This window comes from Balaenoptera acutorostrata, chromosome 2 (genome assembly GCF_949987535.1).
Source record: "Balaenoptera acutorostrata chromosome 2, mBalAcu1.1, whole genome shotgun sequence".
NCBI classification, from domain to species: Eukaryota; Metazoa; Chordata; class Mammalia; order Artiodactyla; family Balaenopteridae; genus Balaenoptera; species Balaenoptera acutorostrata.
In genome coordinates, this window is record NC_080065.1 from 118,930,928 (window position 1) to 118,946,047 (window position 15,120).

A 15,120-nucleotide genomic window follows, 5' to 3' on the forward strand; every position below is an offset into this window, starting at 1 on the left:
CCATTTTACATTCCCACCAGGAATGTATGTGAGATCCAGTTTCTCTCCATCCTTGCCAGTACTTATTATCTGTCTTTTTGATTATAGAGATTTATTTTACATAAAAGTGGAATGTGATTTAACCTATTATTGTTCTTTTCCATAGAGGCAAATTTCTGGAGATGTGTGATGATCTCTTAGCTAGAGTCGAGCCACCACTCCGTAGTGTTTTGGAACAGGCCAGTAAGTATTATTGTGACTGTTCATCTTGGGCTCTTTGGAAAATGTTAATTACTTTTTTTTTTCCAGTTTTACAAATTTTCATTGTATGAACTACTTCAGTGCTATATGAAACTTCTTTTTATCAATATCGTCCCCCTGGAGGACCTCCAATAGTGTCTAGGGAAATCTGATAGTTTTCCCAGGAAATGTAATTCAGATTCAAAGATGGATTTAAAGTCTCAGGTATTTCATGGTGGTAAAAATTGTCTTTAGCAGTGTTGCTGTGGTAGTCTTGTAGGTTTTTTTTGTCAGTGAATCTTTTGTTGAAAAATAAGTAAAGGGAGGATATGATAATCACATACTTAATAGGATGCTTTAATTTTATCTTGGGCTAAAAGGTGGAAGTTTGATTTAGGAATGCATTACTAATGTTCTGCAAACCTTTGACAGACCTTTTCCTAGAGTCCACTCTTGTGTTGGTTGCTATTTCATGGTGTTGAGATGTACTCTAATCTTGACACAGGCTCAGCTCTTAAATCAGAATGATTATCACAGAGGGGCATGTTCTTTCCATACTGGGTCAGCCCATTTCTTTAAATAGCCCTTCTCAACAAATTGTCAGTGTTTGTTGCACAAAATGTGACCAGGAAACCAGGTGGGTTTTGTTTTTTTTTAATTTTTATTTTTGGCTGCGTTGGGTCTTTGTTGCTGCGCGTGGGCTTTCTCTAGTTGCGGCGAGTGGGGGCTACTCTTTAGTTGCAGTGAGTGGGCTTCTCATTGTGGTGGCTTCTCTTGTTGCAGAGCATGGGCCCTAGGCATGCAGGCTTTAGTAGTTGTGGCGCACGGGCTTAGTTGCTCTGCGGCATGTGGGATCTTCCCGGACCAGGGATTGAACCCGTGTCGCCTGCATTGGCAGGCGGATTCTTAACCACTGCGCCACCAGGGAAGTCCCAACCAGGTGGTATTAAGAGGTGTTTTATGAGTGACAGCAGAGCCTTGGTGTGTACCTTCTCTCCTTCTGATATGAGGAGATTGTACCTGTGTTATAATCTGGCCTATGCTTATACTCTGGCTGGAGTGCTGGAGTGGCTAGATGTGCATCTGCATACTTTTTTTTTTCACGCCATGTCAGGGATAGTCCAATATTTTGAGGCCCTTTTATTTTCCTTATGGCCAGCTTAATTATTGATGTTTTAACATTTATTTGTGTGAGGCTGTTTCCAAGATTGTAGGACTTGTGCACTGTAGGACATTAGGTATTCCTGACTCTCACCTCTTAAGTCCCAATATTGTCGTGCCACTCTGCCCTCATTATTTTGAGCACACACCTGTGTGTTGTGTGCACGCTCACGTGTTATTGTGGAGGGGATTAGGAGTGGTGGGGTTTTGTTATGCATTTGTGAATTATTTTGTTGTGATAAGACGTTATATTGCTCTTTTTATTTCACTGTAAAATACTAGTTAAAAGATTCTTTTAATATAAACGTCTATTCTAATTGTTTTTAAATAGAGTTAAAGAAAGAAGATATTTATGCAGTGGAGATAGTTGGTGGTGCAACACGAATCCCTGCAGTGAAAGAGAAGATCAGCAAATTTTTTGGTAAAGAACTTAGTACAACACTAAATGCCGATGAAGCTGTTACTAGAGGCTGTGCATTGCAGGTGAGCTTGCTTTCTTTCACAGGTAGCCATTTATATAGGTCATTGTAAATACAGCAGTGGTTTTATGTATCCAGCTAGTCTGAGGTTAGCTCAGTGATCTTAAGGTCTAAGATTCTAAAACTTATGTTTTAAAATTGGTGTCAGAAGTGGTGTTCATAAATGGAATTGTTTGTACTATATAACATGTAATAAGATGAAATAAGTCACTAGAAACATACGTAAGCCTGAAATACCACTAGAATTTGCATATTTGTTGCATGAAGTAGTGTTATACATCAGTTAAATAAAGGTTGAGGTTAATGGAAAAGTAATAAGGAATAGCTAGATTATATGGGTGGTTTGACAAATGATAGACATTTATAAAACCACTTAGTTTAGGTACTATTAAGTTATTAATGTAAATAGATGTCTTCTGAAGTCATTCTTTATAGGTATTGTAATAATTAGTTCGTATGTCTACTTGTCAAATGGAATTTTTAAAAATTATTATTCTAGTGTGCAATCTTATCGCCTGCTTTCAAAGTCAGAGAATTTTCTATCACTGATATAGTACCATATCCAATATCTCTGAGATGGAATTCTCCAGCTGAAGAAGGGTCAAGGTAATAATGTTTTTTAATCATTTTTGTACTTAAGTGTTAAGTCTTAGAAAATACTCTCCATTTCAAGTTATACACCTCTGTAATATTTTGCTGTAGTGCATGAAAAGCAAAGTGATTATTTAGTCATTCATCAGAATAAGTTTGTGTCCTTACTAGCTTCTTTTATTTGATCCTGCTGAAATAATTGGTGCCTTTTATGTGCTGATTGGAGTATATATATATATGTTTAAAACTGACACTAGACACACACACACACACACATATACATATTTTTTTTCTTGGGAACTCTTAAAATCTGCAAACAGTGCCAGTTGAGGAGAGTAACTAGAGCTATACAGTAATTACAAACCTAGAATACATGGGTAAAAAGTGTTAGCAATGTTCTAAATTTGTGTTTTTGTCTTTTTCCTCTGTTCAGTGACTGTGAAGTCTTTTCAAAAAATCATGCTGCTCCTTTCTCTAAAGTACTCACATTTTATAGAAAGGAACCTTTCACTCTTGAGGCCTATTATAGCTCTCCTCAGGATTTACCCTATCCAGATCCTGCTATAGGTAAGTAAAGAGTTGAGAATTAAAAAAAAAAAGAAAAGAAAAATTATGTGTGCTTGGGAGAACTGGAATAGCAAAGCAAGTAGAGTATGCTGAAATTTAGGTATTTTAGATCACATGCACAAAAAAACCACTTTCAGTCGTATTACCAGGTTTAGAACCAGCAGGATGGTCATTATTTAATTGGATCTCCTATTGTGGGCTGTAGTTCTTGTTTTCTTTTTTTTTTTTAATTAAAATTTTTTTTGTTTAATTTTTATTTTTATTGATTGATTGATTGACTGATGCTCTGTGCGGCTTGCGGGAAGTTAGTTCCCTGACCAGGGATCGAACCCACGCCCTCGGCAGTGAAAGCACAGAGGCCTAACCACTGGACCGCCAGGGAATTCCCTGGGCTGTAGTTCTTGGTTAATGCACATTATTGTTATACCTTGTGCATAATGTGGTGCTAGTTACTGAAAGGAGTTGAAGAGGTTCAATTCTGACCCTAACATAGAGTTAGGTGTACACAGAAAATCATTAAGAAATTGTGATAATCAGTATCACAGGTTATGGAACCATGTTGGCTTGAGTCTTCATTGACTCTGAGAAACTTAGAATCTGGATATAATACCAGTCGAGGAGAGAGAAACTAGAGTTAACATGATAATTACAGAACTAGAATACATGGGTAAAGTATTAGGAATGTCCTGAATGGCACTTAGAAGCTTGGAAAGTTAACCTACTCTGTTTTCCTCATTTTTAAAACAGGACTAGGTGTGATAATTCATACTTTACAGAGTTTTATGAATTAAAACACATAAACAAAACCCTGGTATAGTAACTGAATCTAGAAATGACAGTTTCTTGATAAGTGACAAGCAGTATGGAATCACTGGGGTTTTCAGTAGAGGAAAGTGGGACAAATCTATTCTAGGAATTTATCTGGCAGTAGCTTATAAAGATGAATTGGAATAAGGCACTGGAGGGAAGGACATGTTTGAAGAGTTAGGAGGTACTTGAGTCCTTAATTGAGACAAGATAAATAAGAGTTTGACTATATGCGAGAGAGGAAGGAGAAATCTGATGATTTAGTAAGATTCTAAGAGTGCCCACTTTGCTTATTTGAAGTATCATGTTACTGACCTTTCACTGAGAAATGGACATAACCTGGCAGTATGGGCATGTATTTGTGTTTGAATTCATCCTCTTAGGTTATGTGTTCTCTTTTGTCTTTCTAATGTCCTTAGCTCAGTTTTCAGTTCAGAAAGTCACCCCTCAGTCTGATGGCTCCAGTTCAAAAGTGAAAGTCAAGGTTCGAGTAAATGTCCATGGCATTTTCAGTGTGTCCAGTGCATCTCTAGTGGAAGTGCACAAGTTTGAAGAAAATGAGGAACCGATGGAAACAGATCAGAATGCAAAGGAGGAAGAGGTAATCTAGACAATCTTATACCATTTTAGGCCATTCATAATGGCTCAGAGGTGACACTTGTCTAGAAATTCTAGCAAATAGACTGGGTGACAGAGCTGCTGAGAGTAGGTTTGCATGCATACCCCATCATATGTGAACTAACACAAAGTCTTTATACAGAATTTGTATAGAAATGGGACATAGTTGGCTTCCTCCTTCAGACCATGCACCTCTCAATTTGACTTATTCTTGGTTCTTTCTGATTACTGGGGAATGCTGAGTCTCAGTTGATTATTTCCACAAGTAGCATAGAATTCACACTTATTTGTTGGAATCATGCACTGGGTCTTGTACTTATTGTGTATAAAAATCAAGGCTTTATAAAACTATAAATGTTTGGGGTCTCATCCCCACAGATTTTGTTTGACTTGGTCTGGGCTAGAGCCCAGGTGTCAGTTTTAAAAGCCTCCGAGGTCATTATAATGTGCTGCAGGCATTGAAAGCCAGTGTGGTTCAAAGTCTCTACAAACTTCTCCCTTCTTTGTCATTTCTGTCAGCCTTTGTTCTTTTAACACCTTTAACAGAATTTTCAAGGTGTCCACCTCCCCTAATGTACACAGTGGTTGTACTTTTGAGGATGGAAAGGCTGATTTAAAAACTGCTAGAAAAAGTTAAGACTTTTGAGAGAAATGTATTCATGAGGAAGCTAGGAGAAACTCATGCTTTCTTCAGATTTTATTGTGTTAAATATTGCCACGCTGTGTGCTTATAAGTACTGCTATGGTTTTACGATGTAGTTCTATAGCCGCTCTTATTTATATAAGGGCAAGGCAAGAGTTATTTCCGTTGTACAGATGTAGTAACCGAGATCCAGAGAGGAAAACTTTCATGTTCTAAGTGTAACGTATGTGTTATAGCTGGAATTTGAGTCTGGGTTGTCTGATTGTTGGTAATTAGCAGGAATTGCACATCATGTGATTTTGCCAATGTGTCATGAAGGTTGCTTAGTCTTTCACTAGTATTTCCTAGTTTCAGGATTTGATGTGACCTGTTTTTCAGAAGATGCAAGTGGATCAGGAGGAACCACATGTTGAAGAGCAACAGCAGCAGACACCAGCAGAAAATAAGGCAGAGTCTGAAGAAATGGAGGTATGAATTGTGTTTTAGAGTATGATTTGCTGTCTTTTTACATAATGGTTTTGGCTGACATATGTCTTGGAAGGGAATTATATTAGAAATCTTCATTTATCCGAACAGTCTTTAAAGCAAGATTTTGTAGTATGGTTGGAAAGTATCTTTGGCAGAATGGTCTTTGAACTTTAGTCTGGATGGTTTGTGGGAAGAAAGTACTCAGAAGCCCTAGTTTTACTAGGCTAGTGATTGGTTCATGCTGGTTTCTGAATGGCTGTTACTAATAGTCATCCTACCCATAATTTATTCTTTACTAATAAACAATGAAAGATGGTTTTTTCAAATTTTGTCAACTCTCTGAAACTTGTCTTTTTGTTGAAATACACTGTTTTAAATAATAATGTTTTGAAATATATTTTGTAAATAATGTTAATATTTATCCCAAGTATTTAAATGAATATGTAGCATTTTTGGATCCTTTACAACCTGTTCTTTAACTTTCGAGTTTTCATGTTTAAATTTTGTCATCAGCATTGAAAACAGCTTTTCTTTCAAATTATTTATGACATTGCAGTGTATAATTTCACCTTCTAAGGTATTTCTGATTGTGGCATTTAAAAAAGTTTGGCAGAGCCTTTAGGAGGCTTAAGTCTGGTACCCATTTTCATGTCAGTTAACATATTTTATTCCTTTAGCTGTGCAAATAATTGTAAAAAAAAAATGGCAGAGGAAATCATCCTCATAGATGCTTCAGTGTACTGTAGGCCTTTTCCAAGGTGGAAGACCTGTTATAGCCTGGGTTGGGGGCAGCAGTGGGCAAGAGAAGTATGTATTTTTCTGTGTTTGGGAAGGTCGGGGAGGAGAAAGGAGAGAGGTGGACCCGCCTGCCTGCCCGGCCCCCCCCCCCCCCCCCCAATGCCATGGAGCTGTGGCAAGTTTCATGGGGTTTGTTATTTATGTTGCTTCCCTGAGGTGGCTCGGGAACTGACGCCTTTCATAGTATTGTTTCTAAGGGAAATAAAATACAAATGATACATAAATCAGCCCTGATTTAAGATTTGGACAGGAGATGGGGAAATGACTTTGTATTCTAGATTACTTGAAAGTTACAAATAAAAAACAACTGGAATGGATATTTTTCTAATTTGTGGATCAGCAAGAGCTTTCAAAGCATAAAAGCAATGAAAGTAATCACAAAGGAAAAGGTGGATAGATTCAACAATAAAAGCTTGCATAGACAAATAATAGAAGATTAGAAAAAAACTAGAAGAGTCAATCACTTAGGGGGAAAAAATCACAAAGATCCCAAGAGAACGCTGGATGAAATGACTAGGCAATTTGAAGAAATAAGTATGCCTTATAACTGTGTGAAAAAAGGTTATTGACCCAACGAAAATAATAGATCATGATAAATGAATTCCTTTTTTTGGCCAGGGTACAGTGGAATGGATTCTGTTACTCCTTGTGAGAATGTAAATAGGTACAGATACTCTGGAAGTCATATTACTACTGTATTTCTGATCCTTAAAAATTTCATACCCTCTCCCCACTAATTTCCTCTGCATGTTCATATGTTTAGATAAGAGTGGAAGTAAATTAGAGAATATTTAATAGTGATTATATGTTGATAGTGGGATTATGGGAGGTTGTTTTTGTGTGTATATGTATGTAAATAAGTGTATGTGTGTGTACAGATCAGTAGTGTTAAGTATAGTCACATTGTGCTACAGTCTTTTTCATTTTGCCAAACTAAAACTACCTATTAAGCAACAATTCCCCATTCCTCTATCCCTCCTCCCCCCGTCCCCTGGCAACCACCATTACTTTCTATCTCTATGGATTTGACTATTTATAGTCAAAAATATTTATATTTTTAACTTCCCAGATATTGTAAGAACACAAACTAAGTTAATAAAAAAGCAAAGCCAGCCTTTGAAACATGACTCATTTGGAAGTTTAAGAGTCTGTATAAGTGTTCTTAATGATTTCTGTTATTTTAGACTTCTCAAGCTGGATCAAAAGACAAAAAGATGGACCAGCCCCCTCAAGCCAAGAAGGCAAAAGTGAAGACCAGTACTGTGGACCTGCCAATTGAGAATCAGCTGTTATGGCAGATAGACAGAGAGATGCTCAACTTGTACATTGAAAATGAGGTGGTTATTTTAAGTCTTTTAGAACAATAAGCTAAAAAGTTAACGTGACCGTAGTGTTCAAACTCTGTGTCTAGTGACCTTCATGTGTTTTAGGTTGTATGGGGTTTGAGAACAATTTTAGATTTTGGGGTATTGGAGGACAAGTTTAATAGATCCCAAGACATAACATCAAAATTCTTTTATGGTGATATTATGTCTTTATTGTTAAAACTCTGTTATGAGATCTTTGACATTTAGGGGAGGTATCATTCATGTTTGGGTGTGTGAGTTTGGTTGTTCACTAGCGATTGGGATGTTTGAGGCCAGGGTCAGGGAAGTTGATCAGCAGGAGAAATCACATTAGCCTTAATATTTTGTTTATTAGTTCCTTTCCCTGTTGCCAGTCAATATGTAACTGTAGTTATGGTGAGCGATGCAAGGTTTGGGACCCTGGAGCACAGTTATTCAATTAATTATTGTCTGTGAGGTTTCTCATCATATGTACATTGGATCTTAGAATAGTTTTGTTTCATAGACCCTTTAGCATCTATACTATATGAATAATTTGATTTTCCTGGGTATGTAATACAAGCAGAGTATACTCACCTTGTGACATTGAACTAATAGTTTCTTAAAGTTCTCTTGTCTTAAATTCTTTTCCTTATTTTTGCTTTTGAGTTTCAACATCTTGATATTTCTTCTATTGCTCTTTTTTTCTAAGCACACCCACAGAACTCTCACTTGATCTTCATAATGTACTAAGGACTGATGCTTCCAGCTCTCTTTCCGTGGATGATTCACAGAACTAAAAGGATTTGAGGAGGAAGGCTTCTCTACCTTTATATTACTTAATAGTTAAGGGGAAATTGTCTCAGTTTTCTGAATGTCTGACTGTACTGTTCACAGGGTAAGATGATCATGCAGGATAAACTAGAGAAGGAGAGGAATGATGCTAAGAATGCAGTAGAAGAATACGTGTACGAAATGAGAGACAAGCTTAGTGGTGAATATGAGAAGTTTGTGAGTGAAGATGTAAGTATGTGCTGCAGTGTGCCTGCTTAGTGTGCGTCTTCCGGCAGGATCCTTAAATGTAGTTAACAAGGGAAGTTTGTATCTGTAGGTATACAGAAAAATGATTAAAAATGCACTTTTTTGGGGAGAAGTTTTATATCGTTTTATTTTCTATTGATAGAGTGTTTCCCAAAGGTTAGACTTTGTGCATCACTCTTTTTTTGGTGTGTCACTTTTTGATACATTTTTGCATGCTATTTTTTACCTAGTATTTTTCTTTAAATCAGCTTACTTTTCCCTGATGTTTATTTTAACTCACTTCTTAAAAAAAATTCAGTATAATTGACATATAACTTTATATTAGTGTCAGGTGTACAACATAATGATTCGATGTTCGTATACATTGTGAAATGATTACCACAATAAGTCTAGTTAAACATCCATCACTACACGTACTTAAAAAATTTTTTTTCTTGTGACGAGAACTTTTAAGATTTATTCTCTTAGTAACTTTCATATATGCACTACAGTATTATTAACTATGTAACTCACTTAGTTTTAAATGTAGTTTTTAATTCTGAAATTTTCAAACGTATCCATATGTCCCCTACAGCAGAGAAAATAGTGTAATAAACCCCCTTGTACCTATAAAACAAGATAACATTTTGTCAGTCTTGTTTTCCATATCCCCATCTCTCCACTCCCCCGTATTTTAAAGAAAATCCGTATATATCATAGTCTGTGCCTGTTTCTTCATTTGTGAATCAACTGATTTTTGACTGACTAAATTGCAATATTTCCTTCATCTTTAGGACCGTAACAATTTTACCTTAAAACTAGAAGATACTGAAAATTGGTTGTATGAGGACGGAGAAGACCAGCCAAAGCAAGTTTATGTTGATAAATTGGCTGAATTAAAAGTGAGTGACTCTTGAAAGCAGAAATGCTGTAGTTTCCATGGAGAGTATCTCAAAATTGAGAGTAATTCTCATGTTAAGTAATTGAAGGCAGGTTGAAAGTGACTGACGAGCTATACTTTTTATCACTTAGGTTCGCTATCTTTCTGTTAGAACTTTGTAATAGCAAAAGAATTTTTCTGGAAATTGAGTTTAGACCTAAACTGTTTCACTGAGTTGGAGCTTGAGTATGTTCTTGGTGTCAAGAGATTGAAAGACTAGCAAGATGCATCCCTGTCCTAAAGGTATTTGCAATGCAGTTGGAGCAGGGCTGCGTGTATACAGCTTTGATTCTCAATAGAGCAGAAGCCTCTGGTTTTGTATATAAAGAAGCTGATAGTTACACCTTAGAGTTAAAAGCACAAAGAATTATTTAAAGTTGAGGGCTTTTGTTTGGAAAAAGATGCAAACACACAAGAAGAACTTTTTGCATTTCTCTGGATTACTTCGTTTCTTGTCAAACTGGGCCATTGTGACTAACCTCTGAAATGGAATTGCTGAAGGACAGTGCCTGCAGTTTCCTTTCATTCTGGCAAGAATATTAAGAGTCTCCAGTGACATCCTTCCCATTGAGGTTTTTGATTTACTCTTTATTATGGGAGATGTCCAGCACATGAAAGTAGACAGAATAATAGCTTCAACTGTTGTCAACTTATGTCCGGTTTTGTTTCATTTCTGCTCCTTTCCACTCCCAGTTATTTTAAGCAAGTCTCTCAGGTTATATTTAATCCAAAAATATTTCAATGTGTATTTAAAAGAAAATGTAGCCTTAAGCTGTACCATTATCACGGGCATAAAAATTCCTTAATACCACCATATTTTCAGTCCGTTTTCAGGTTCCAGTTGCTTCATAAATTATTTTTTAGTTTGTTTGACTCAGGATCCAAACAGGGTCCATACATTCTGTTGATATGTCTCTTAAATCTGTGTCTGTAGTTCTCCTTCCATCATTTCTCCTCCCTTACTTAGTTGATGAAAAAACTTGATCATTCGTGCTGGAGGATTTATTCCTGGTCTGAATTTTGCTCCTTTTCAACTCTGGTGTTTAATCTTATCTGGTAAATTGATGGTTACAGCTGGAGGCTTTGTCAGATACAGGTTTAAAAAAAATTTTTGTTTTTATTTTTTCAAGTGTACTTCATATATGGTGTTGTATATATATCACTGTCTGGAGGCACCTAATTTTTGGTTGTCTCCCTAATGTATTTTGAGAACTAGGGTTCAAGTGACAAGTTGAAGTGGCTCCACTTGGAACAGTATTGAGGTATATTCTCATGTAGACTGAGGATATATTTCAATTGGCTGGGGGAAAATATTCAACTTCTTATATATAGAACATGGAGATTAAATGTATTTTAATTCATAATCAATCTTAGTAGAAAGATACTACTCTTACAGTTTAAACTCCCCTGTGAAGAATTTGTATATTCTCTCTTCTGTTAAGAATCTAGGTCAGCCTATTAAGATACGATTCCAGGAATCTGAAGAAAGACCAAAATTATTTGACGAACTAGGGAAACAAATCCAACAGTTTATGAAAGTAATCAGCTCTTTCAAAAACAAGGTATCTTTTTTTTTTTTTTTTCTCCTCTTCCCTACTGTTGTTTCGGTAGAGTTAAGTTTTGAGACATTTACGTAGCAGTTCTTTGTCTTCTTTTTAACTGTTGTTTAATGATAGTATTTTCTTTTTGGATGTTAATGTAATGTATAATATTATATATAATCTTACTAAGAACCCTGGGATTTGCTGCTTCTTTTTAATAAGGGGACTATGGAATTGAGCAGTATTATTCAGCTTCCTTTTCTTGTTATGAAATGTTTGATCATTGACTTAACTTGCTCTATTTTGGTGTTAGAACACATTAGGCAAATAATTTAGTTATGCAGATGTAGGACTGTCTCAACAATAAACTACTTTCATTTTTTTTGAGCACTATATGATATATATTCCATAAGTATATTATCTGATTAAATTTTCACAGTACCCTTATGAAGTAGGTGGTAGTATCAGCATTTATAGATAATTTCTAACTTCTTTAATCCTCACCCAAGGTTACTATTGGGGGAGCTGGGATTTGGCCTGAGGTCTGATTCCAAAGTTTGGATTGCTCTCAAACTTTGGTAAATAGTTTGGTTAACTCCACTATTATACTCCAGGTTCTTGATGTATTGTCAGTGTAAGAAACTTTAAGACAGATAAATTGAGCTTTCTAAAAAAATTACTTTTAATTAAAAAATTTTGCTTCTGAAAGGCCTCTTTTAAAAAACTGTACTCATTATTATTTTGGTTCCTAACAAGGATGCCTAAACCTCAGGTCTCATACCTAATGACATGTAATTTTTTTTTTTTTGCATTGTGGAATTATAAGATTTTGTGTAAAGCATGTGCTGTTTATACTGCTGAAGCATTTTAATTACCACCTTGTGTAATTTTGGCCTTTAAATGTATTTCCTCTGTTTTAAAAATTGGGGTTACTTTTCTGAATTTTTCGGGAATTGAATGTCTATGTAGTTTGTGAGGCTAGATGGGCTTCATTTTGGTAAAGATTGTAACTTTTTGAAAGATGGTAAAGAACTAGACAATATATGAGTAGGGACAGTATCATCCTTTGACACTTGTCTGGTTGGCTACTGGTTGCAGGAGGACCAGTATGACCATTTGGATGCTGTTGACTTGGTGAGGGTAGAAAAAAGCACGAATGAGGCCATGGAGTGGATGAATAACAAGCTGAATCTGCAGAACAAGCAGAGTCTGACCGTGGATCCAGTTGTCAAGGCAAAAGAGATTGAAGCTAAAATTAAAGTAATGTATGATTTTAAAGATTTAATAGTCTTTTCTAGTCAGTCTCATTATTTATTATTAAGAGGAGAGAATTTCATTATTGCATCTTTGCTTCTGGCTTGGGGATAGGGTCGGAGAGGGTGGACTTGGATTTTAGTATGCCATGTAAAATTTGTTACAAGAAACCACAGTTTTCTCTCTTATTGTTCTAGGAGCTGACGAGTATCTGTAGCCCTATAATTTCAAAGCCAAAACCCAAAGTGGAACCTCCAAAAGAGGAGCAAAAAAATGCAGAGCAGAATGGACCAGTGGATGGACAAGGAGACAGCCCAGGCCCTCAGGCTGCTGAGCAGGGTACAGACACAGCTCTGCCTTCGGATTCAGACAAGAAGCTTCCTGAAATGGACATTGATTGATTCCAACAATTGTTTATATTAAAACAGACTATTATAAAGCTTTAAGTTGTCAACTTTGTTCTAAATATCAACTAGAGCAATTAAATACTGGAGATTTCTTAGTTTTTAGGGGATTTGGGGGGGGGATATAGGTAATGTATGGAGCATTTTGACTTCGAAATAGTTAGATACAGAAATGAAGTGCATTGTATCTTTTTCATAACGGTACTATTTAGAAGCCCAGTTAGTCTTACTGAGCTTATGCTTCACTCCTTTTATGTTTAATCATGCTTATACAAAGAGAAGTTTGTTTTAGAAAGTTGAGCTATAGCACAAGCTATACCTAGCTATCAAGCAGACTTTTTGTTATGACATATATGGCAGGAACTCTAATTGTGCTTCACACATCTGCTGTGGAGATTGCCACAAAGGCTCCCTGCTTGGTGTGGGGATGGGGGAGGGGTCTCCCTCTGTTTCTGAGGACTAGAGAGCATGGCATGGATTAACAGAGAACAACAAAGGTATGCTCTGAGCTTCTTCACGTGTCAGTCAGCTCCGCTGGGACTCCCACCCTGTCTTCCTATCTTCCCATCTTCCCCCAGTTAAAGGAGCTCCTATTACAAATGCTGTGTGTTGCTCCTGGGAAAATAGATCCTTTCACGTGGAGCAAGTTGTTAACTGAGGATTTTAGACCTGGAGGCTCTTCCTGAGAATGTATGTTCCTGAAAGTATGTCCACTAATATCCCAAGTATCAAAGTCTAAATAATTTTCTCTTCGGAAGGTTAGAATTGGGTAGACGTACTGTTGGATATAGGCATGGTAAATTTAACTGAGGGATTGATTCTTGTTAATTATGGTGTGAAGATTTGTATCCTGGCCTGCTTATTCAGGTTAGAGATGTTCTGTGTAAATTTGAGGTATAGCTTGAAGTCTTACAAGAGTTAAAAGTTCTTTTTTGCTCATTCACAATCACTTACGTGTTGTGTTAATATCTGTCATGAATCTGCCAATTTGTATGTGTTAAACAGCGGACAGATCATACAAAAAACTAAGATGCACTGGATTGTACTGGATGAGTCTGAAATAAGTGTTAAAGAAGTGTGGTGCTGACTTTAGCAACACCTCATTCTTACTGTGCAGCCAGTGTCAGGAGCACCAAAGCATTCCCTGTGACTGCCCTTTGGGCCGTGTTGATAGGAGTGAGGCATTTTGGAAACTAAGGGAAACCTGTAGTATTAGAGGCCAGAGCTGGTACCTGCCCTAGAAACTGTTAAAATCTTTGTTGGTTACTTTTTGGACCTTTGTAATTGTTAATCTGTATAACAGAGAGCTGCTCTGTTAATTTTGGCCTATGTTGTTAGAAATAAGATTATACCTTGCATATCTAGAATAAGTTTCTGTCCATCTCTGCACTAAAAAATTTAGAGTGTTACAAGCTCTACAGTGCTATAGAGAAACATCACTTAGAGGAGGAAGGTGGAAGTGTATTTATGTCGGAGTGTAAGCATGTGTGGAAGCCTCACAGCACCAGGACTTGGCCCTGTTCTTAGAGCCTCCTCTATCCATTCTCTACTTGTCCTGCTTCAAGAGTTCCAGCTGGCCTGCTGTGAGGCCTAGAGCTACTTAGGAGTGCTGGCTGCAGGATTAAGCCAATTCTTAGGCAACTGACTCAGTTCCTAATGGCCATTTCTTCTAAAAATTTTCTTCTGTGTGTGGGGGCGGGTGTGGGTCTTGGGTTGGGGGTGAGTTTGAGGTTTAAAGTTTAAACTAGAAATAAGATGATGTGGTCTGCTTGCTCTCTGTTTAGATAGGCTTTAAGACCAATTGGATTTACATGGAGGCCAGGCCAGAGAATGGTAATCGATGACTTGTGTGCAGACAAGCATTTATCCAGGTTGCATTGTCCAAATTGGTTTGTTAAAGCTCCAGGTTACGTTCTTACACAAAGAAAAACATTCAGTAAACATGAGACAAGTTTTAGGAAAACTTAATAAAAAGGAACCTGTCTTACACTCAAAGGAATGGTTTTCTTAATTTCATAATGAAGGGTGTGTATGTGTGTATGTTTGTATGTTTTTGTGTTTTAAATAAAAACTCTTCTCTAGAGGTGAGTCCTCTAAGCTAAATTCCAAGTAGTTAACATTTGTCAGAGACCTCCATTCTGAAGAACGTTGGAGGCTTAGCACACTGGGTGGTAAGAAGTAGCTCTTTCCATACTTATTCTCCCATGCGGAGTCCTGGCCCAGTTCTCTGACTTAGAAATCCTTACCTTGCTCCTGTGACTGGGCCTTTGAGGGTTTTGATATTA

At 36.8% G+C, this 15,120-nt stretch overlaps 1 protein-coding gene across 1 annotated transcript in view; it reads left to right on the plus strand.

Annotated features, from left to right (window-relative positions):
- HSPA4 (heat shock protein family A (Hsp70) member 4) overlaps nt 1-14,824 on the plus strand; it is a 42,631-nt gene extending 27,807 nt beyond the window's left edge. The window contains exons 8-19 of the mRNA XM_007188573.3: nt 146-222; nt 1,712-1,863; nt 2,359-2,465; nt 2,884-3,017; nt 4,244-4,425; nt 5,464-5,553; nt 7,536-7,688; nt 8,574-8,699; nt 9,491-9,598; nt 11,079-11,198; nt 12,276-12,437; nt 12,629-14,824. Of these exons, the coding sequence (XP_007188635.1) occupies nt 146-222; nt 1,712-1,863; nt 2,359-2,465; nt 2,884-3,017; nt 4,244-4,425; nt 5,464-5,553; nt 7,536-7,688; nt 8,574-8,699; nt 9,491-9,598; nt 11,079-11,198; nt 12,276-12,437; nt 12,629-12,832 (1,615 nt within the window). The 3' untranslated portion in view covers nt 12,833-14,824. The remainder of the gene's footprint in view (nt 1-145; nt 223-1,711; nt 1,864-2,358; nt 2,466-2,883; nt 3,018-4,243; nt 4,426-5,463; nt 5,554-7,535; nt 7,689-8,573; nt 8,700-9,490; nt 9,599-11,078; nt 11,199-12,275; nt 12,438-12,628) is intronic.
- Nucleotides 14,825-15,120: the final 296 nt, after the last annotated feature.